The sequence below is a fragment of the Halichoerus grypus genome, chromosome 3 (assembly GCF_964656455.1).
Source record: "Halichoerus grypus chromosome 3, mHalGry1.hap1.1, whole genome shotgun sequence".
NCBI lineage: Eukaryota > Metazoa > Chordata > Mammalia > Carnivora > Phocidae > Halichoerus > Halichoerus grypus.
In genome coordinates this window covers 154,892,982-154,916,966 of record NC_135714.1, presented here as the reverse complement: position 1 = coordinate 154,916,966, position 23,985 = coordinate 154,892,982, and the positions used below count along the sequence as shown (strand labels likewise).

The following is a 23,985-nucleotide window of genomic DNA, read 5'->3' as shown; positions in this document are numbered from 1 at the left end:
AAACTGTGGCACATCCAATGGAGTATTCTTCACTGCTATAAAGAAATGAGCTATCAGACCACTAAAAGACAGGGAAAAAGTTTAATTGCATATTACCAAGCAAAAGTAGCCAATCTGAAAAGACTATATGCTGTACGATTCCAACTATATGACATCCTGGAAAAAGCGAAACTGTCACCATAGTAAGAAGTAAACACGGTTGCTGAGGGTTGGGGGGAGGGAGAGATAAACAGGAAAGCACAGAGGATTTTAGGGTATAAAAGTACTCTGTATGATACTTAATGGTGGATACATGTCATTACACATTTGTCCAAACTCATAGAATGTACAACACCAATAGTAAACCCTAATGTAAACTATGGTCTTTGGGTGATTAGACATGTCAATATGGGTTCATCAATTGCAACAAATGTACCACTCTGGTGGGGAAGTTATGCATTGGGGGAGGGGGCCAGGGGGTAAATGGGAAATCTCTATACCTTCTCAATTTTGCTGTAAACCCAGAACTGCTCTAAAAAAATACATTAAAAAATAAATAGCAGTGTTTTCCCCCACTGTGCTATAAATACACATTATAGAAAATACAAATAATAAATTTAAAATGTAAAAAAAGTCACTCAACTCCATCCACCCTTCCAGTATTAGTAATTTTGTATCAGAATTATTAGTATATTTACTTTCAGCCATTTTCTATGCACTTTGTTTCTTTAAGATTTGAAATCATACTGTAGAGGCACCTTAACTTTTAGCAGAAACATTTGTCCATGTTATTTTAAAGCTATTCCTAAACATTATTTTTTTTAAGATTTATTTGTTTTAAGCAGAGACAGAGAGAGCATGTGAATGGGAGGGGCAGAAGGAGAGGGAGAGAGAATCTCAAGAAGACTCTGCACTGAGCACTGAGCCCAATGTTGGGCTCCATCTCACGACCCTGAGATCCCGACCTGAAGCCAAAAGCAAGAATCAGTCGCTTAACCGATTGAGCCACCCACCACCCAGGTGCCCCCTAAACATCATTTTTAATGGCTTCATCGTACTGTATTATAAAGACCTATCCATCAGAATCACTTAGAGATTACTTCCAGTCCAGTCACACCACTGGATATTTAGGCTGTTTCTAATTTTTCACTAGAGTTTAAAAAAAAAAAAAAAAGAAAAAACTTCGAATAGTCTCTGTGCGTAAACATCATCTACATCTTGGATCTGGTCTTCGCTGTACTTCCAGAAGTGGAATTAAACTTACCAGAACGTATGAACAATTCAAATTTTAAAAACTAAATCAGACTTTATATTTATCCCTTACTGAATTTCTTTTTTAATTTGGGCCTTCATTCTGGATGACTGTGAACCTTGATCTAGCTACTAAATAAGCAATCCATCCCACCTCTGTGCCATCAACGAAGCTGACAAACACACCTTCTGTGCCGCCATCCACAACACTGGAAAAAAGGTTGAACAGCTCAAGGCCAAGAATAGAACCCTGTGACACTCCTCTTCAGACCCCCTTCCAGGCTGACTCAGTGCCACTAATTAACAGTTTTTGCATATGACTGTCAAATTAATAACACCATCCAGCCCACATTCCACTGCTTATTTAATATGGACCATCATATCTTAAGAAACTGTTAAATACTTTACTAAAGCCACAATTCCCTCATTTCTCTGTTCTAGTAATGAAGCACCCTATAAAACAGGAAATGAGTTCAATTTGATACCATTAGGCTGACTTCTGGTTATCCTGACATCCTACAGCCACACACTTTTAAGCAAAGAGCCCTTCACCTTTGACTTCCGTTAATGTCATAACAGCAACGTTTTAAGTAATCAGATTGTGCAAGCTGCATAAAGCAGGGCGACGACTATTTGGTCCCACTCACCTGTAGCTCACCTGGGGAAATGCTCGGAATCACTGGTGGTTATGGTCTTGGGGGGTAAGCCAAACTGTCCCTAGACCACACAGACCTGAATTTACTCATTTCAGCTGGTCCCAAAATAAGCCTAGTTTTCCAGGGGTCATTTGCACTAACACCTGGGTTTGAACCAATAATTCTGTAGTCATTTTGAATCCTGGATTATGAATCTCTGGACCCTAGAGGCCTACCCCTTGGGGATATCCTAGGAATAGGGAAGTAAGAAATGACACAGTCCCTCTCTTTGCTGTTCCTTTATTACTGACTCATATAACCAAAGATCCTGAGACTCTAATGTCATATGGCATTTGACAGTAGTGACGCACATCTTACCAAATTATTACCCCAACATCATTCTCAGAAGATCCGTGCCAGGAGCCACCATCTACCCATGCCAGCCAGAAGCAGAAAACGGAAGCGCTTGAGAGATCTTGGGGTCACTAGAAATTGGCCTCACAATACAGAATAGAGCCCAAAAGCCCTCTCTAGTTAGTACCATTCCAATCATCAGAAAAAATATTTCAAAGTCCTAGCCAGCAGCAACTCAGAAAGTGCCGCTGACTTGCCTAAAACAAATCACTTGCACACAAATATCTCAGATTCCATCATGTCACACTCCCAGCCACCCAGAGCCAGGCCAGCCATCCCAAATTCCCTAGGTTGGCATTTAAGTCTCTTGAAAGATCAGGTCACAAACCCAAAGGCCTGCAGACTAAACACGGAATGTAAAGAGACTGTACTCATGCAGAGGGGGTGCCGGGACTACGATAACTGGGGACCACAAGGCCTGTCTCCTGTCCACAGGGGGCCGCCACTACGCACTGCCTGATCTGATTCTTTAAGAGAGTCCCCAGTCCAGAGGTTTTCTGGATTGTTCCCAATTCTTTAAAACCCTTGTATACTCCAAATTGTAACATTTCTGTAGGCAGAACACATTCTTTGGGTCACTGGTTTACAACCCCTACACTTTGATCCTAACCCACCTTTCCAGACCAGCTTCTCCCCCCTCTCTAATAAGAACCCTCTTTTATTCACTCTTACACACACTGTGCACATCCTAACTCCAAGCCTCTGTCCATGTTACATACCCCCCGACCTGTGCGGCACCATGAGACACCCCGAGTTCATCCCAGACTTCCTTCCCTATCCCCAAAAGTGTTCCCAAGCCACTCCAGCACAAGCTGCTTGCCCCCTCCTATGAACCCTACAGGGACTTATTTTTCACTTTGGCATTTAATCATCTTGCCTTGTTCCTTAATCATAGGTATACCTTCTCTCTCCAACTAGCCTGTAAATGTTCAATCTCTGCCTTATGCTTCCTTCCACTTACAGCACTGGTAAGGGGAGCCCTGCACACAAGCAGCTTAATAAACACTTACTAGATGTGAAAACTCTCTATAACTGTGTTTTTCAAACTGTGGGTTACATCCATGACAGAGTGGTTAAGTCAACTCAGCAGGAGACAGTAAGCATTTTTAAATGAAAAATAAAAGAATGGAAAATAAAGAATCAAAGGAGATTGCACCAAGCAAAAGAAAGGAATACTTCAGGAATTTATAAATTAGATTTTTATATACATGATTTAATGTACCTAGGTCATGATGTAAATTTTATTTCTTAATGTAGGTCACAGACAAAAACAGTGCCAAAAAAAAAAACAAAAAACAAAAAACAAACACTACTTTTTAAAGAGTAAATTAGTTCCACCACTGCTCCATGAATTTTTTTTGACAGTCATATATTCCCTATAAAGGAAAAATATCTGATGGACGCCTCTGCCCATGCAAAGCAGCTTCCCCTAGTTCACTGATCCTGCACCTCAGAGAAACAAGGAGGCTCAGGAACTGTAAGTACATTCTCCACTCCATTCTGCAACTTTTTGCAATCATCCTCCAAATTCACCAGCCCTCAGATGTTGCAAGTTGAGGCTTGGGGAATTTGCTCAGCAAATCACCCTAAGTCACCCTTGCGACAAGAAAGCGGAATTCAGAGCTCAGGAAAAAACCTGCGCCAGCTCCCCACTGCAGGTCGCTTGGTTCCTGGGAACCAGCAATGGCACAGGTTAGGACAGACCTGGCCCTGGGACAGGCAGTCTCGCTAGGCCCCAAATTCCCTCCTTGCTGGTCACCTTGCTGCTCCCACATCTTGTGGCTTCCCCCCCGCACACACCTACGAAGGGACACCAGGACTAGGTTGCAGGTCTCAGTGGAGAGCATTATTCAATTTATTTCAAAGCCCAACAATTTCTGCACTTAGCAAATTCCATTCTTCCCTCCCATCTCCAAATCCCAAGTTGCTTTGCCAACTTCAGGTTCAGGACCTGGCAATGTCATCTGAATGGCAATACAGAACAGAGTCTTCCAATTCAGACCCTCGCTGCCACTCACTAGCGTCCTCTACTGCTAGGACCTATGACCAAGAAAACATCCCATGCAGAGTGCCTTCCCTCTCCCAGCTTTGGCAGCCCGGTTTCCCACCAATCTCAGAGCTTCAGCTGCTTGCAAGACACCTATGTTTGGACGTCTTGGCAAATACGAACCTCTGCAGCCTGTCAATTGCTTCTCTCCAAAACACACATTTCCGATTTCTCGAGTTACCAACTACAGCAGTTCCGAGGCCCTGGCGTGTAATCAATTTCCACAAAGAATTAATTTCCATTCATCTCCTTCCTTCACCCTGCCCCTGTCAACAGATTATTTCAACAGTAATGCTTCTAAAATCCACCCCCTTTTCCATTTCCAGTTATCCCAGTCCAAGCTCTGAGCACTCCACAACTGTAACAGTTGACTGATCTGTCTCTGAACATTACTTTTACAAACCTTTCCAAACACCCATTACGTCACTCTCTGGCTCAAAAACCTTTCATGTCTCCCCAGTACACACAGGGTAAAGTGCAATTCCCCAGTCTGGCTTTCTAGGACTTTCACAATCTTAGCCATTGTTCCTCTCCATCTTTATCTCCTGCTCAGGAAACGTTCCCTCATCTGGCCAAGCCCATCTCCTGTCTCTCAGGAAAGCCATGTTCAATCGCACCTCAAGACCCATCTCAAGGGTCTCATGCTCCAGGAATACAGTGCTGGTGATTCCTGCCCATAGACCTCTTCTCTGAGTTTCAACAGCATCTCTTCTACACCTCGAATTTTGACAGTTAATTGTGCCTTATCTTGAGGTCTTATTTGACATGCTCAAGGCTTTCTGTCTCCTCCAGGAGATTATAAACCCTGAAAGGAATCATTTCAGGTATCTTTTGCATCCTCCCTCACCGAGATAAACTGTTGGAACCCAGTCTCCTCTGGCACCTGTCACTTCTCCCTCTCTTGCCTTTGGGCCTTGGCCAGTGAGTTATTCTCAAAGTGCCTAACTTATTTCGTAACTTAGTACCCTCACTCCATTCCCCAACTCTAACCTTTCCTTTGATATTCCTCCTCCCCCCCTCCAGCATTTACAGTAATTTAGGCAGCCATAGCGCATTAATTTGAACTTGAGCTCTCAAATCACTTCCACCCGGTCAGTAGGATTTCTGAGGCCTTAGATTTCTTGTCTGCCTCTTATCATCTCTCCCTGAGAGCCTGGCACGGTGCTGAGAACGCAGCAGCCCCTCAAAAGTACCTGTGGAGTTGAACTTAATTGCTGGTTCCCTGTGTTTCAAGTTCCTTGAGACCCGGAACCTCTGTTTACACAACACCTCAGGAGGGTGTCAAAAAAGCCTTCAATACCTGTTGATCACTCACTTTCAGGCAAACTGCACCAGAGACACTCTTCTAGAAAGAGGAGTGTAAAGAAGAGAGTGGTGGCCTGTAGGTAACCCTGCGCCTGGAGGCCTGACATCACGAAAACGCCTGCCTGGTGGGAATGTTCCAAAGCCACCGAGAACTGCCCAGGACCGCCTGAAATCAAGGAGGCGGCAGCACCCCCACCGTCTGGCAGGTGGGCTTCTTTAGCTTTCCGAGTCAATCCTGAAGTGAAGGCGCGGGGCCCTTAACTCCAAGACAGGGAAGAAAATTCTGCCTTTGCAATTGTTTGCACATGACCAACTCCCAGTCCAGGCCCCCCACCCGAGCACCCCACATGCCCACAGTGCCGCGTCCAAGCAGGGCCAGGGGCCTCCGGTGAGGAGAGGCAGGATTAAACCGCCTGGAAGGAAGTGGGGGTAGACAAAAGGGGACAGAAAGGGTGGAGGGCAGCCCCCCGAGGTGGAGGGTGTGTCGCCCCGCGCGTCCCGGAGCCCGGCACTCACTCGCCCGCTCGCTCGCTCGCTCGCTCGGTGGAGTGGGCAGGAACGCGCGGGGCGCCGGGAGGGCTGGGCTGCCGGCCCAGCCGGAAAGGGTCAGGGAGGGGGCAGGTCAGTCTCCGTCGGAGAGGCGACTCCGGACAAGCGCTCCAAGTTGGGGAGGGGGTGCCTCTGCGAGCGCCCGCGGCGGGCAAGATAAACAAGGCGGCGCACGGGAGAGCGGGCGGCCACCCCCCACCCAGCCAGCGCGGGCACTGGCACTGCCGCAGCGCCCCCGCGCCCCGACCGGCCGCTAACCCGGCGGCGCCCGCCTCCCGGGCCCTCAGGCCGCCGGCCCGGCCCCCGCGGGCGTGCGGAGCGTGGGAAGTTCCCGGGCCGCCCCCGTCCCCGGGCTGCAGCGCCGCGAGGTCCCCGCGCAGCTCACCTCGCCCCGCCACGAGCAGCAGCGCGGGCCGGGCAGCTCCCGCTCGGACAGCTCGGCTTGGCTCGGGGCTGCAGCCGCCGCGGCCCCTGCCCGCCCACCCGGCGCGGCCCACCGCCCCGCTCCGCTCCGGCCGCCCGCCCGCCGAGGCTCCGTTCGCGCCCACCTGGCCGGCCTGCCCTCCCTCTCCGGGACACTGCGCTCACGTACGCGGCCGCGGCCACAACCCGGCCCGGATTCCCCGCCCGGGAAGGGAGCGGAGGAGCGCGCCAGCCAGCGAGCGAACGAGCGAGCCTCGGGGACACACCCCCGCCCGCCCGGCCCCCTCCCCAGCCACAGGCGCCGCGCGCGCACGCGGCCTGCGCGCCCCCGCCCGCCTCGCGCCCCCGCGGCCTGCTCACACACCCACCGCGCGCCGGGGATACACACCCCCGGCCGCTCGTAGACAGTGGGCGCTCAATAAGTGCCCGAGCGACTCCTCACGCACATGCGCACTTGAACCTGACCGAGTTGTGACACCCCCCCACCCCCACCCCAAAATCGGAACCGGCGGCTGCAGCCCCAAACTAAACTTGAGTGTTTGCCTTTTTTCACTGACCCGCAAACCGAGCCAAAGTTTCTTGCTGTTGTTTTTCCAGGCCTGGCTCTGGGATGGGCTTCTCCGTGAGGCCGAGCTCGCCCCAGGGCGGGAAAGGAAGCCAGAGAGCTCTGGGCGCCAAGGACGGGAGTTTGGCGGGGGCGATAGAGACCCAGGCCGCGCAGCCGGCACCCGCTCCGAGCGCAAGCGAAAGCGCGAGAAGGAGGGAGCGTTGGAACCAACCTTTCCATCTCCTTTTTGGGTTAATGTTTTCTTCTCCATTTTATGACATTTTACTCGATTTTTACCCGTTCGTAGTTGTAAAGTGAGGTGTTATTTACTCTTTCTGGTATTAAATGAAAGAAAGTTAACTATTAGCTTTCAGCCCTTATGTAAACGATACCAGTTGCTTTTGGCACCGTTAGGCTCTGGCTTTTGTATAATTTGTAACAAGGAGAATTGAAGCTGTTCCATTGTGTTGCTCTATGTTTTTCAGAGATAAGACCACAGAGTTACAACGGTAGTGAGGGGCCCCAGTGTCTATAGGTATGGGTAATATACATTTATATTCAAGTAAATGTAAGGAATAGAAGAAATAATTCCCCTCCCCCCAAAAGTTTTAAATAGTTTTGGACATACTTGTTGCACTTCTTCCAACTTGAGGTATGCTGTTTTTCTTGCAGGGAGGCAGTGGGGTGTGTTCTGGAAAGGACTAAACTTTGCAGTCAGACAAGCCTGGTTTGCAATCCTGATTTTACTGCCTTATCTTTGTGATAGCAGATTTTTATCTCTCTGAACCTCAGCTGCTTTATCTGTAAACTGAAATAGAAAGCATAGGTATAGTGCCTAGCTCATACCAAATAAGCAATATTGTTTCCTTTCCCTCTTCTCCCACCATTAGTTACATAAGAAAAATATCAAAGTAGAACCAAATTCTTATAGGACATACGTTTTCAACTGGGGGCGATTTTGCCCCCAGGAGACATTAGCAACGTCTGGACACAAGGGGGGGCGGTGGTTTACAGAGGAGGGGAGAAGTGCTGCTAGCATCTAACTATGCTGCTAAAAACACCCTGGAATGCACAAGACAGCCCCACACAGCTAAGAATTACCTGGTCTAAAATGTCAGGAGTACCACTGTTGAGAAATCCTGCTCTAGGATAATTCTGCTCTCAAATAGTTCACCAAAGACTGATTCTACCTTTCAACTCTCATCCTCAAGGAAACATTCTTGTTTTGAATTTAAAAGAACAAGAATGAAGCCACAGTAGGGATCACAGCAATTCTATTAATGCACAAAAACCTTTCCTTAACATGAAAATGCAGATTCGAATTTTACATTTTATTAAAAGAGTATTTTAGTTAATTAACAATAACGTGTGCTCCCTTGTTCTTAAGGTATTTTATATATTATGTATTACTACGGTTTATAAATAGTTTAATGTTCTTTCTTCCCTTTTGCCTCAAACAATGTATACTCAACCTCTCTGCTAAGTTCCTCGCTTATCCTGACGTTTGTAATATAGTCCCTGCCCGCAAGGAACATACAGCCCAGTTGAAAGTGGATTCTTGCATATGCAACAATTAAGGAACAATACAAGATAGCATATAATTAAGCTTTAATTGCTGCACCCAGACTAAGGTGGCTCAGAGGAAAGGGAGGTGAGTTCGGCCGCTACAGCCCAGCACTGCCTATTTGGCAGAGGTGTTCGGTAAATGTTCATTGAATAATATGAAATAGTGAAAGCTTTTTACACGAGGTAGGACTCCAACTAGCATATAAACTCCATTACAGTGCTTCAACTGCTAGATTTTGTAAAGGGATGTTGGTGCTGGGCTGAGTTTATTTCTCTTAAAACATCTAGTTCAAACTTGTAACCAAACCTCTATATTTCCCCAAATGATTGAACTTTAATAAAATGGAAACAATCATTCATTTGACAAATATGTGAGTTCCTGCTGTGTGCAAAGTGAACCAAAAGAATCTCTAAGTTTGAACAGAACCCGCTGCTTATGCTGTTTGAGACAGTCTTGTGAACCCAGGCCAGCAAAATGCATGTGCCCTCTCCCAATGTGCGTGCCGCACGCATACCCCTTTCCTCAGCAGGTACATACTTGCACAGTATGCATTCCAGAGTTTTGCACGTTAACACAGACTCGGAGAGAACTTCCCATCACAAACAGCCATTACCAAACACATACCCAGCACTTAGCACCCTCACAAAGAATCCAGGCCCTGTCCTAAAGACACACTGAATAGCATACACATTACACAAAGCAAATTGTAGAAAGACTACCTTGTTGGTTTGCCATCTTGACTCCCCTATGACTAGAGCTTGCCCTTCCTGGAGGCTGTCCCGTCCTAGAACTGCCCTTCACCCTGCTTCCTCCCATACCCTAGCCCCCTATTACAATGCAGGCATCTTGGACCTCTTTCCCATCAAAGTCATTAGCTTCTTGGAGAGCATCTCCCATGAGCTGAGGTTAAGCAAAGCAGACCCAGGCTCTGCCTCTCATTATATGGACACATTTATAGGTGATTTTTAGGGCAGTATGAGTCTGAGATTGCCACTATCCCCAATCCCCTGATGCAACTGCTTCCAGCCTCCCCCCCCCCACCTTCCACCCCCCACCCCCGTTCATTCTTTACTATGGCCTCTTTCCTCTGCTTGAAACGTTTCAAAGGCTTCCCATAGCTTTTATAATAAAGTCCCAGCAATGCTCATTCAGATCCTTCATGGTATGGCTTCTAATTAATTCTCCAGCCACTACCTGCCTCTCTGCTTCTGCCCCCCTTCACTCTGCACTCCAAACATGCCACACAGAACTTTTGTCCTCTGCCTGAACAGACTTTTTCTTTACTTGATACATGCTCTTTTCTCTGCCTAGAACACTCTCCACCCCTCTCTCACCTCTTTACCTGACTATCCCTACTCATTCTTCAGGAATCAGCTTAGCTAGCACTTTCTCGAGCCTCCAAGACTGAATCAGGTGCCTCCCCTTTGTGTCCAATAGCACCCTATACTTTCCCCCATTGCACTGTCCTGAGATCTCCTTTCTCTTATCCTAATCCCCTATAATCCCCTCAACCTTCTATGAGACCGAGGAGCAGGTCTTGTTCTCCACTGAATACCCAACATTTGGCACAGTGCCTGGCCTGTAGTAGGCACTTGCTAAACATTGATTAATAATGAATTGCTAGTTGGACCGGGGAAATGATGGGAGCTATTCCATCCATGGTCTGGGCAATCCCTGGCTCAAAGCATGCCTCAGATGCTCAGTAGACTCCAGGGCTGGTGAAGACTTTGTAACCATTTATTTAGAACAGGATGAGACCTATGGAATGAACTGAGTCCTCAGGTTCCACTCCCACCACAGCCTTATTTTATACCTAACCTGGCCTCCTGAGCTCCAGACTCTTGTCACCAATTAATCACCTACCTGACATCTCCACTTGGGTGTCTAATAAGATCTCAAATGTACCATGTCCAAAACCAGACTTCTGATTTCCCTCCAAAATCTCCTTCTCCCCATCTCAGTAAATGCCAATTCCATTTTTGTCCGTCGCTCAGGAAACAAACAGACAAAAACTTGGAGTCATCCTTAACTCCTTACTTTTTCTCATGCCCCACATCCAATCTACCAGAAAATCCTCTTGGTTCTGTCTATGAAATATATCCAGAATCTGGTTCTGTCCCCCCCCCCCATCATTTCCAACACTACTCCCCCAGCCAGACCACTACCTCCCTGACCTGGACTTCCACAAGAGGCTCCTAACTGGTCTCCCTGCTTTTTCTCTTGCCTCCCTACTCAACACCATGGCAACCAGAGTGATCCTTTTAAAACCTAAGTCAGATCACATCACTATTCTGCTCAAAACCTTCAGTGGCTTCCCACCTCCCTCACTATAAGGTCCTACCTAGTCTTGCCCCAGGCAACTCTCTGGCCCCACTGCCCGCCACTCTTCCCTGGCTCACTCTGGGCCAGCCACATTGGCTCCCTTGCTGTTCTTAGACCCGCTTCCAAAGCAACCTTTCCAAGGCTATTCCTTTAGGTTGGAATGATCTTCCTCCAGATACCCATATGACTTGCTCCATCCATCACTTGATTCAGGTCCCTGTTCAAATGCACTCATTTGAAAAAGACAGTCTCTGGCTAACCTATCTAAAATAGCACCACCCACCCATCCCTTGGCCCTGCTTTAGTTTTCTTCCTAGCACTTGTCATCACCTGACAGCCTGTCTCCATCCACTCGACTACAGGTTTAAGGACAGTAGAGACTATTTTTTGTTTCCTGCTATATCCCCAGCTTCTAAAACAGTGTCTAGCATATAATCAACTTTTAAGAAATAATCATGAATTCAGGGTCTGTTTAGACTACCAAAAAGTTACCCCCGAACCAGGTCCCTATCCACTGCTTTAGTCCCACTGAATCCCTCCAGAATTTAGCTGTCCTATAGGAGGGCATCAAGATCCCAGCTGCCCCATTGTTTGCCACCTGCTTCTCATCCACTTACACTAGGGACTTCTATTACCTCTATGATACACGGTGTTAAACCCGGTTCCATATCACAACCTCAGACCAGGCTATGGGTTCAAATGAAAAGGAGAATACTGCTAATTCTGCATTTGTAACATATTTTATGCTTTTCTTTTGATTGAGAAAAGGCACAATATATCCCAGTGGACAAAAACAGGCCCAGCATGTATTTTAAGCATTTTCATTAACAAGGCACAACACTCAGAAACTCCAAAGAGACAGTAGTCGGGTATGCCCGCGGCAACGGCAGTCCTCTCTCTGATCTACTCCATCTGCAAGGCTTTCCTGGAGAAGGTGGGCTTTACATTTCATTAGAGAGAAAGGATTGATAGGTGGCAAGTAGGTTGTTCAAAGCTTAAGGGTATCCCTGGAACAGCTTGCTTAGATCTGCATAGCCACGCTTTCGAGCAAACAAGTCCTCACACGTGTAAAGATACCCACAGATACACCCCGCTGCGTAAACACCCAGATCCGTGCCTACTTCCTCCCAGCTCTAAAACTCCGTGAATAGGAGCAAGAGTACATAATCAAAAGGAGGAAAAAATGAGCTGGCTTTAGGAACATGGACCATAAAGCCCTATGACTCTGGGTATGCAAGAATGTGTAAGCCCAGGCCAGCTCTCTGTGCACATCTGGTTTTTCCTTTTATGCTTCTGTGATTTCTATGACACAGGAAATCCATTCTGGAACAACACTGTCTGCTTTCTAGTGAGTGCATTAAAAATGGGGATTAAAAGTATGTTTATCTCACGGTTCAGAGCAGGAAGATAAAATCCAGAACAGGACCATTTTGAGGGCGGACCAACTCCAGCTTCATCCTACACTGTGCCCCAGGGGAGGTGCTAGTAACTGAGACCAGAGGCGTGCAAGTCCGAGGAAAAAAAATTTCTGTACAGGCTTAAGACTATCTAGACGTGGCTCTCACTGTGAAGCATACCAGGTACAGGAAAATACCACATGGTGAAAATACCCATTCAGCTCAACTCAACGAATACTATTAAACACTAAATCCTAACTGGAGTCCTCCTCCGTTAGGCTTCCACACTATAACCTCTGTAATAATAGTCTTCTCAGAGAAAGTCCTTAAAATGGGCTGAAGCAGCCAGCTTTTCCCACCCATAGGAGAGATAACAGAGCTATTTAAGAGATAAACAACCTTAGATAAGGTGGGAAAGGACAGGAGACATTAGACTGCGAAAGTCAAGAGGACCGGGTTATGCCTTGCGGTTGCGGGGAGCCTGAAGTCACCTCGACCCCTAGATTACAAATGTTACTAGAAAAACAGATTGGGGACAGTCCAAAGAGAGAGAGCAGGGATCAAGCAAAGGCAAGACAACCAGTCAGAAGCAAAGGATTGCCGGAAAGTATACACTGTGAAGGCCCACCCATGCCTGCCTCTATTTCATTTTCTTGGGTTCCAATCAACAATAATAATTACTTTCCTGCCCCATGTTTTTGTCATGTAACTTTGCCCTTAAGGCTTCTATTCTTACTTTCCCTGTCATGGTAGTAGGACCCCCAGTCCCCTAGAAAAGGGGCTACTGGCCTTTTCTCTAGTGAACTTACTGGAGTTTCATTTTTGCCAAGATGTTAAACTTCATCCCCTCAAATACATTCCATTTTGTTCACTAGCCTCACATAAGGATTCTGCCATTCTTCGTTACTCCTCTGTAGGACCAAACTCCTGCCCAAGGCAGGTGTGCCTGCCACAATCCAGACCACCCAGATCGTCAGGAAAGGCTCAGACCCTGGTTAACTCCCATACGGAGGAACAATCATGAAGGAGTACCATAGTTCGTGGCAAGTGAAACACAATGGGTACGGGACGATTTGCACCCACTCTATATACCATGGAATGGCAGCACCATAAACACTGGGAAATACTAACAATTTCCACAGGGCCACACCAGTGATGAGCTTATTACTAACCACTGCCCAGGATTTGGGGTTGATCAACTGAATGACTTTTTTTTTTAAAGATTTTATTATTTATTTGATAGAGAGAGAGTGAGAGAGCACAAGCAGGGGGAGTGGCAGAGGGAGAGGGAAAAGCAGGCTCCCTGCTGAGCAGGGAACCCCGATGCGGGGCTCCATCCCAGGACCCTGAGATCATGACCTGAGCCGAAGGCAGAGCTTAACCGACTGAGCCACCCAGGAGCCCCCTGAATGACTTTTTGATAAACAAAATGAAAAGATTTTTTTTTTTAAAGATTTTATTTATTTATTTGACAGAGACAGCAAGAGCAGGAACACAAGCAGGGGGAGTGGGAGAGGGAGAAGTAGGCTTCCCACCGAGCAGGGAGCCCGATGTGGGACTCGATCCCAGGACTCTGGGATCATAACCTGAGCCGAAGGCAGACGCTTAACGACTGAGCCACCCAGGCGCCCATGAAAAGATTTTTTAAATCTCCATAAACCCATAAGCCAATTACACAAAAGCCCAAAAAGCATGCTTCTAAAGGCATTTTAAATGCTGCCAGTTACTTTTTGACAATTTCTGGCTCTTGTGAATTGAACATGAGGCACTGTTCCCTATTTGTACCAAACATGTTACTGTATTTGCAGTCAGCACAATTTCTTACATCTCTCATAGCTTGGCCTCCATCAGCATCCAGTGGGATGTCACCTTCACAAGACCAGTTTGTAAGACCCTGGAAGCAAAAAAGGGATTGATACACATCATTTAATTCCCTCTCATGTTTCAGCATAGATAGCAAGGCCTGAAACTTAGATTCTCCTTCAACTTTAATTTTTCCAAGTTCAAATCATTTACTGACGAAACTTTCTCTTTTCACACACCAGCGTAAATTAATTTAGATGAAAAGAATGGGGCTTCCTGCTCTTTGGTTTTCTGGAGAAAGTCAAACAAACACTTGCTCATAATCTTACTTTGATAATGTATCCAGTTCCACATAGATTTTCTTAAGCTACAATTCAGCTAGCTTTAGGCCACATCCTGTGTTAATAATCCTTATAATACATTGGAGTAGAAATCATGTGAATTAATAAAATCCTGTTCAATTACTTTTTTGCATTATGCACCTGGTAACACTGATTTTCTCATACTTGTTTTATTCTTTCTAAAAGATTTTTATTTATTTATTTTTTTATTTGAGAGAGAGCGCAGCGGGAGGGGCAGAGGGGTAGGGAATCTCAAGCAGACTCTGCACTGAGCATGGAGCCTGATGCAGGGTTCAGTCTCACCACCCAGAGATCACAACCTGAGCCGAAACCATGAGTGGGATGCTCAACCAGCTGAGCCACTGAGGTTTTTACATATGACCGGTCTCAATCTTCTCATAAACTGTTGAATCACCAAATCTCAAACTTCTCCTTCTGATAGTATAATTGATATGTCTCAGATTACTCCAGCAATCTTACAGGTGGGAGGGTTTTCAGTTATTTAGCAACTGGGTTTTCAGTCATTTAGCACCCAAATAGGGGAGTGAAATCTGCCATATATGAAAACCAGCTTTCTATCCACACCCAGACCGTTCTAGGTTGTTATTTCTTGGATATTTCTACTCTTCCTTCATGGCTTACCTTCTGATCTAAACTAATCAAGAGAATCCCTGAAATACGCTAGCCAATAATCTGCCAGGCTTCTTTGACATGACTACTGAGAGCCAAAATGGCTGGAAATCATTACTATCATGGACTTTAGCAACCACGGGCACCATTGCCAGTATGCTAACCCACCCCTTGCTAAAGGGAAGTTATTACTGTCACTCTGATGTCTTCTATGTTTTCGGGAAAAGGTGAGATGCTATAGCACCTTCAGTTAGCTGGAGCAGTGATGAAATGCTGATGGCAGACCTGTGAAATTGGGTGACAGACCCAGGAGAAAAACAAATTCAATTCAAAAATGCCTTGAAAATAATGCAAGTCTTCGTTGAGATACTCTTGAGGCGGAATCCAGGGAAGAATGTCATCTCACCACACACAACAAAGCTTCCAGAAATCCTCTTTTTGAATATCTGTCCCCTACCTCCCACTAACAGCTGTCTCTCTCTCCTTCTCTTCCTCTCTTCCACTGTCCTCAACCATGTTCTCTTTGCTTCCTTACTACCACTTCCCCTTTCTCTCCTCCCTCCTCAAGTGGAGAAATAAGCCTACTCTTGACTTCTGTCTCTTAACTTTGTCAAAGACCTAGCAGCTGACTGAGCTAGCCAAGAATCCTTCCCCTGGAAGTCAAGGAATGGCAAGGGATTGGTATTGTATACATTTACATTTTAATTTTTTTTTTCTTTTTTTTCTCATGATAGCAGTATCAGACCAGATCCAGTCTCCCTGCTGAGTTCCCAAGGAAGGCACACAGGGCCTCTACAGTTTTATCCCCAGACCCTTAGAATAGTTGACAAAGGATGGGAAGGACCATTCTTTCCTGCTTTCCTTGGACCACTGACCACCTTTTGCTTGGTGACCTAGCTAGCTGTCCATCACCAGAATTGTTCCGGAGGAAGAAGAACGATCTGTCTCTAAGATTCTGTGATTCTAAATGCCCCTGCTCCTTGCAGTTCAATGTCCTGTCCTCATTACCCCTTTAAAACTGACCGTTCACCTTCCTCTCTTTTAGCTTTAATCAATAGAGGAGAGTTGACCCTTGAACAACACGGGTTTGAACTGCATGGGCAGATTTTTTCCCATAAATATATGTACAGTATCATAAATGCGTTTTCTCTTCCTTATGATTTTCTTAATAACATTTTCCTTTCTCTGGCTTACTTTATTGTAAGAATGTACTATATAATACATATAACATACAAAATATGTGTTAATCAACTTATTATGTTATCAGTAAGGCTTCCTAGGCCATCAGGTTTCAGGAAGTCAAAAGTTATTCACGGAGTTTTTACTTTGAGGGGTACCGGGTGGGGGGGTTGGCACCCTTAACCCTCATGTTGTTCCAAGTCAACTGTAGTTGTTATTGGTCCCTCTTTATTTACCATTTCACTAAAAGCCTTCTAAGAATCTCATCTCGGAACTCTGTCTTATCCTCTTCATGATTCAGACCGTCACAATATTCCAAAGTTGAATGTTATCTGTCCAACTTCTAATTTGGGTTTGTTGAATTGCGTCCTGTTTATCATACAATAATATTGAGGAAGAATTCTATTTTCTTCTGTCTACCCACATCCATGGGACTCACACTTGGTATGACTCATGGGAACTAGAATACTTAAGAAGTGATAGTTGTGGCAAGCACCCAACTTCCATTATTTTCTGAGGGATAAATAAATAATACTGTGCCAAACCTATTAGACAGGCCTCTCTTTGGAGACAAGTGATAGGAACTCAATTCATGCTAGCTTAAGCAAAAAAATGAATTTGTTGGCTCACTTAACTGGGAAATCCGGGAGTTTGTACTGGCCACAGACACAGCTAGGCCCCAGGTTGAAACGAAGTTGTTAGGGTTTGTGCTCTAAACCTCTCACTTCTGGTTGCCCCTTCTTATTAGTCCCAGTCTTCCCTATTTCAAAGGAGCTCCCACCGCCCCCTGCAAAAAGAGCTTCTTTCATAGGCTTGGGAAGACTGTTGCTGGCAGCTACCAACTGTGTCATCCCAATTTAGCAAAAGCAGCAGAACGCAAAATTTCTCCCTTGGTATTCATATACTAGTTCCAGGGAGAGACTAATTGATTCTTAGTTAAAATGCCCACCCTTTGGACCACTGTTGCCAGAGGAATAGGACTATGGTTTTGAGCCTAAATAAAACCACAGGAAATAGAGGACTTAAGCCCAAAGGAATGAATGCTGGACAGAGAAAATGACCTCTGTCCACTACGGGAATGGAGAGGGAAGGACCCATTCGGGAGTGAAAGGATTTGTGTTCCTATGCTCTTTTTACTAGTTGTGTGATTGCTGACAAGCCCCTTCGTCTTTTTGAGCCTCAATTCCTCACATATAAAATGGTTCCATGGTAGTTACCAGTACAATATTAAATTACATGTTACAGTGTCTGCATGCTGGTACCAACCGAATTTTCAGATAATAAAAAACGGAGTGAGTTGAAGAAGGCATTACAACAGTGCCGGCCCCCTCTCCTCTATTTTTATGCGAGTACATTTATGGAGCACTTTACATTTTACGAAAAGCTCTTTCATCTACCACACAAGTTGGTAGAAGCCCAAGAAGCTGGAATGCTTAGAATACAGACTAAAATTAACTTATTTGTGTAACTGCAGCCACACGCTGATACGCAAAATATATGACGATACTGCAAATGAATCATTTCCTGGATTAAGAAAAGTATCAGAGACTCACTCAGGGACAACACGCACGCAGGCATGCACCTCACGAGGCAGGGCTCCCTACGAGCACGTAGGCACAGCCCTCTCCTCTGGGGAGCCCACTCTAGGGTTAAGGAGTTTCAGGGCCAAAGGATTGCAGGCCAGCACCCTTTCCCAACATGTGTGTGTGAGAGACACAGAGAGAGAGAGAGAGAGAAGGGTGGAGGCGGGAGGTGGGAGGAGGAGGGAGCACTGAGCAGACTAGGAAATTTTAAAAAACACACCAAAAAACAAGCAAAAACTGTCCAGTGCGTCTGCAGCTGGATCCTTCCAGGAACGCAGCCGCCTTGGCACCTTCGCGGCGGTTCCCTCCTTCCGCCCACTCCTGCTCCAGCCGCTCGAAGATCCGGCTCCGGGTTTTCCCTCTCTCCCTCCCGCCCTTCGGGTTAAAGCTCCCCCGCCAGGAGTAAACAAGCAGCCCAAACAGGCAGCCAGTAGGACCGGCCCCTTCTCCTCGTTTCCTGCGCCAGCCCCAGCAACAGGCCCCGCCCTTCACGACAGGCCCCGCCCCCCGCCCCCCCCCCGAGCCTCCCGCCGGCCCCGGCCGTGTCCCGGCTCTGTGCCGAGTCTTCGGCCGGGTGCCGAGTCCCCTGGTCCGCCCCCGGAGCTTCCTCCCTCGGGACCCCGCGGCCTGCCCGCTCTCCCGCCCCCGCGCCCCCGGCCCGCGCCGAGGGAGGGTGCGTGGCGCACACGTGATTTGTGTTGTGGGCGGAGCCTGCGCGGGCCGAGGCGGCGGCGGCGGCTGCGGCGGGGGCGGCCGGGGGGAGGGCGGGCGCGGGCCTCGGCTCGCTGCCCCCGCGGAGCCCGCGTAGGCTTCGGCCCGCCTGCCCCGCCCCTCGTCCGGCCCGGCTGGGGCCCGGCTCTGGCCCCTCGCCCGGTGAGCGCTGCGCTAGGCCTCCCGTTGAGTTTGCCACTGTTGCGGCTCCTCCTCACGTACCCTCCACGCGCAGCCCGCCTTCAGGGCTTGCCCTCAACTCCTCTCCCCCAAGTCCCCAGGCGGCGGAGCCTCTCTCCTTAAGTTTCATGCCTGGGTCCACAGACCCTGCATATTCACACAACCACCCCCCCTCCTCCGCTGCATAAACACACGTCCTTCCTGCCTCCTCCCACAGAGGCGTCCTTCTGCACACACAGACCTATATTGTACGGTCTTCCCACACCTCTCCATTACCACTCCAGAACCGGAATGTCGCAGGGACCCGGGAGCTCACCTGGCGCCACTCCCTTCCCTTTCACTTTTAAGGTTGGGAAACTTGAGGTTCAGAAATGCCGAAATATTTTCTAGATCAGAACCAAGACCAGAACTCAGACCTCCTTTTGCCAGGGCCTGCCTTCCCTGTAGCCTGATCCTTTCCTGCAATTCGGGGGTCGACCACGACCCTGAAACCGGTAACTCCAGTCTTGGTTATCCAGTTTACACCTTCCAGATCTCCCCACCACACACCAGGGAAAATGGATCTGCCTGTTACCTTCTGTCTGTCTCAGGGTAGCCTCAGGAAATAACCATAGCTGACAGAAGAAGAGGCGGGTTTTAGCTAGAGATTGGGAGAGTGGACTGTGGAGCCAGACAGCCTGGATTCCAGCCCTAGTTTCTCCACCTACTAGCTCTCTGGGCAGTTGTTTGACTTCTCTCTGCCTTGGGTTCCTCATCTGTAAATCGAAGATAATGATACTAACTACCTCACAGAGATGTTGTGAGGATTGAATGAGTTAATATAGGTAAAGTGTTGAAGACAGCACTTGGCATATAACAAAGTCATCAAAGAAATCACTCCGGGCTGCCCAGCGTGCTGGGTTTCTTAATGTTCTTCCTGATGCCCGATGTTCTTTCTCTTCCCTGGAGCTTCCCACTCTATATTGCAGCCAGATTACTCTATCAGGTCAGGCCCAGCTTTAGAGGACTGCCTTCAGGTTCCAGCAGATAGTTATGGAAGGGCAGAGGGCAGGGTAGCCATGTTGACTGGGGCATCCCCACGTGGAAAGCAACGCAGCTGACTTCGAAGCCAAGGGGAACAGGATGTGTGGCACAGTGGGGACAGAAGCAGGGAGCTTCTGAGCTCTGCTTCTGTAAGGTGAGCGTGGTGTAGTGCTGGAACAGGAAGAAACATGGGATTCAGAGAATGAGGTCAGCCAGGGAAGCAAACAGTGGAGAGGGTGGACAGAGGCAACTACCCGGCATGATGTCAGACAGATGGTCAACCAGTTGCTGACCTTTTAGCTCCCGACCCTCATTCAGTAAATTCCACAAGTGACTATGTGTATCTAGTCCTCCCTTGTAAGTTCCTTGAGAGCAAGCCCTTTATTGTTCACCTTTTATTCATTCTTGAGCCAGTGCTTTGGGAATAAGTGATCAACAAATGTTTGAGTGTTTTTCGAATGAAATTATATATACATGTCACTGAGCTGGGCCCTGTGGAGAGGGTCCTAATTTTAGAAAAGGCATCTTAGAGTTTCCCTATCCAACCCCCTCACTTCTGAGTTAAAGGAAGCTGTTTGCCTGGGGTTATACAGCAAGTTAGAAACAGAAGCCAAGTCTCTGTTTCGGTCTGATGTTATTTCCATGACACTGCATTGAACTTACAATGCAATTGGAAGGGAAAACAAACTCCCCTAAAAGCTGTAGAACAAAATCAGTGTGCAGTTAAGATCTGAATGCTTGGCACAAATGGGAGGAGCAGTAGGAGTTGACAGGACTGGAATCCCCAAAGGCTGGAATCAGTCAGAAATTACTGCAAGAGACAGAACTGGTCCTGAAGGATGGGTAGGAATCAGGACTGCGGAAAAGAGAGAGAATTCCTGGTAGGGGAAGTGGCTTTCTGCTGAGGCCATGGTGGATATTGAAGGGTCATTGAGGAAGTGAGTTGGGTTAGAAGAGGGGTTTGGGTTGGATCATAGTGGAAGAAAATGTTAAGTTGAGGCCAGATTTTGGAAATTTTCAGATACCAGAATAAGGAGATTTGACCTTAGTCTGTGGATAACGGGGAACCCCTGAAAGTAGACACTGAGGTAGGCACTGAACCAAGACAAGACACCAGGCGAGTATCTGCCAACTTGGTCTGATTTGCATCTTTTGTAGACAGTTGCTTGCCATATATGTGCATTTACTTAATTTACCCACACATTAAGGAAACTCTACCAGCTAGCTTGTGTATATTTATTTTGTCTCCAAAAACGTATGATATCTGTGTGGGAGCAGAGGAAGGAGTGGGAGATGAACAGAGTTTGTGTGTCTGCTGTAGACCAGGCACTTTCATCTGTGATAGCTCATTTAATCCTCACAATCTGGTGGGCTGTGGGTACTGCTGCTCCAGTTACACCCAGAGATGGTAAGTAACTTTCCCAGATCACAGAGCTTGGAAGCCATGGGGCCAGAGTTCAAACTCAGCTTTGACACCAAAGCCCTTTCCAGTCCCCTGTCACAACTGTCCAATGAGAGGATACAGGAATTGTGTTCCCACTCTCAGCTTCCTTCTTGGGGAGGAGGGGGTGTCAAGTGTGGGGATAACCAAGCTAGGTTTACATTTCTAGGAATATTTTCACATCCTTGGTTTTCTATTCTTATCTTCAGGGTAAAAAATTCCTATTTTGTGTCTTCAGAGGCAGATAAAGCGGGGTTTGAATTCCATCTCCACTACTTCCCAGCTGGTGGCCAAGTGGACTTGCTGTGAAGCCAATGAACCTTAAGCTTTAGGACCCCTCACTTACATAGACCCCTGGCAAGCCAAGCCATCCACCCAAATTTGAAATGAATTGTGCATTATTGTTCTTAAAGAGGACAAGTGTAAAGCTCCAACAACTGTACAACTTTCAGGCCCATAAAGCCTGGATCTGGGGGCGCCTGGCTGGCTCAGTTGGTTGAGGGGCGGATTCCTGATCTCCGCTTGGGTGGCTTGGGTCATGAGATCAAGCCCCGAAGCAATGCAGGGAGTCTGCTTGAGATTCTTTCCCCCTCCCTCTGCCCTTTCCCCTGCTAGTGCACTGGCACTCTCTCTCTCTCTCTCAAATAAATAAATCTTAAACAGAAAAAAAAAAAAAAAAAAAAAAGCTGGCTCTGCCCTACCTGGATGATCTCCATCAATTTACTTTCTGAGACTTAGTTTCCTCATCTGAGTAAAATCATCCTAAACCCTGGGTCTACCAGCTGACCGTCCAGTTGGCACACAGTATTACAGAAGTAAAGGAACTTAACAAAGCTGATCTCACCCAGCCTTATGCCTAAGGCAAAAGTCCACTGAGACCCTCGGCCAACGGAAATACCTACCTAATGGGTCCGTTTATCAAGTAGTTAGGTCCAAACAATTTAGTGGTTGTTTACAAAAATAAGACACCTAAATGGAAAGAAGTAGATATTTTTATTTTATTCTTAAATAACTACAATTACTTTCTAACGAAATTCGTGCACCTGTGGAGCTGTACAACTTCGCAAACCTTGGAATCGGATTGCACACAACCATCCCCGTATCCTTTTTCCCCACAATTTTCTTTTGAACACAGCATCCACCGAAAACCCAACTCCATAAAGATAGGATCGTCAAAAGAAATGTATGCAATCTAATGTTGAAACTGTGGGTTTCCTTTAAGTAATGGTTTATGCAGTTTGTGACAGATGTCAGGTATCACCGTGTTTCCTTCAAAAATGTAAAATATCCTGAGGCGCCCCTGTGAATTTTCTACATCACCCCGGGGGTGCCTCTGCTCACAGTTTGATTAGCGTGGGATTCAGGACCCTATTCGAGACTATTCCGGGCAGCAACCAGGGGGCAGCAGAGTTCTCTCTGGCAAAGTAGAAAAGGGGGAACCACCTCTACCCTCCACTGTTGGCCACAGTGTTATTACTCAGTTCTCCACAGGAAATCTTCCCGAAGTCTCTCTTCCTGGTACCTCTCTACTCTCAGTGGTGGCTATTTACATAACATTAACAAGGCAAGGAAAGATGTGGGGAGGCCTGGGCTCAAGTTCCTGACTTGCCCCTTGAGGGGTACACCGCCTTAACCATAACCCCCTTGTTCCAAAGTCTCTGGAAGCTTTAACTATGAATGAATCTATGAATCCACCCTCAAGTTTTCTCCTACGATGCCAGAGTTTTTAATGAACTTGACTTTAAGTTGGCCTCATAAGAGTAGGAAGGAAAGAAATATTTCTTCTATTGTACACATTCTGCAGGCTAGGAAGCTGGGAAATGTGCCATCTTTAAATCAAATTAAAATCCATTTGCACATCAGGCAGATTTCTGAAACGAGAGGAGAAAGAACAACAACAAAAAGCTCTGTACAGGGGGGCTTTTGGGATGACGGGAATGTTGTTTCTTGATCTGAATGCAAGTAACTGAGTGTGCTCAGTTTGCGGAAATTCATCACTTTTGATATCTGCATCTCTCTGTATACATACAAAGAGGGAGGAAACTAAATTGCAGAATTGAAACAATATATAAATTATATAAAAATACAACACAAACAATACTACTTAAAAAATCTGACAATGAATTGTAAAGGTGTGAATATACTGTATGTTTGTGGTAGTGTTTTCAAATAAATTTTAAATCACTTGAAAAACAAAATAAAGCTCTTTCTAGCTTTAAGGAAGCTTTCTTTTTTTAAGATTTTATTTATTTATCAGAGAGAGAGAGAGACAGAGGCAGGCAGAGGGAGAAGCAGGCTCCTTGCTGAGCAAGGAGCCCGATGTGGGACTCGATCCCAGGACCCTGGGATCATGACCTGAGCCGAAGGCAGAGGCTTAACCGACTGAGCCACTAGCTTTAAGAAAGCTTTAAGAGTTGGGCCAAGAAGAGGGAGGATTGTTCCTTCTGTAGGATATAGCAGGAATTTTGTTTTGTTTTGTTTTGTTTTGTTTTGTTTGTTTTTTTTAAAGATTTTATTTATTTATTTGAGACAGAGAGAATGAGAGAGAGAGAGCACATGAGGGGGGGAGGGTCAGAGGGAGAAGCAGACTCCCTGCCGAGCAGGGAGCCCGATGTGGGACTCGATCCAGGGACTCCAGGATCATGACCTGAGCCGAAG

At 46.8% G+C, this 23,985-nt stretch overlaps 2 protein-coding genes across 6 annotated transcripts in view; both read right to left on the bottom strand.

Moving 5' to 3' along the window:
* Window positions 1–7,013, bottom strand: part of ZNF395 (zinc finger protein 395) — a 47,543-nt gene extending 40,530 nt beyond the window's left edge. The window contains exon 1 of one of the 3 annotated variants that reach the window (XM_078069478.1): window positions 6,992–7,013. The gene's annotated coding sequence lies outside the window, so the exon portion shown is untranslated. Of the gene's footprint in view, window positions 1–6,565; window positions 6,698–6,728; window positions 6,846–6,991 lie in introns of those variants that run through there. The other 2 variants (XM_036100851.2, XM_036100848.2) reach the window with 2 other exon arrangements.
* Window positions 7,014–13,898: 6,885 nt separating this feature from the next.
* FBXO16 (F-box protein 16) overlaps window positions 13,899–23,985 on the bottom strand; it is an 82,432-nt gene continuing 72,345 nt past the window's right edge. Inside the window, exon 8 of one of the 3 annotated variants that reach the window (XM_078069474.1) lies at window positions 13,899–14,330. In XM_078069474.1, coding sequence (XP_077925600.1) covers window positions 14,160–14,330 — 171 coding nt within the window. In that variant the 3' untranslated portion in view covers window positions 13,899–14,159. Of the gene's footprint in view, window positions 14,331–22,230; window positions 22,297–23,060; window positions 23,199–23,985 lie in introns of those variants that run through there. The other 2 variants (XM_036100855.2, XM_036100859.2) reach the window with 2 other exon arrangements.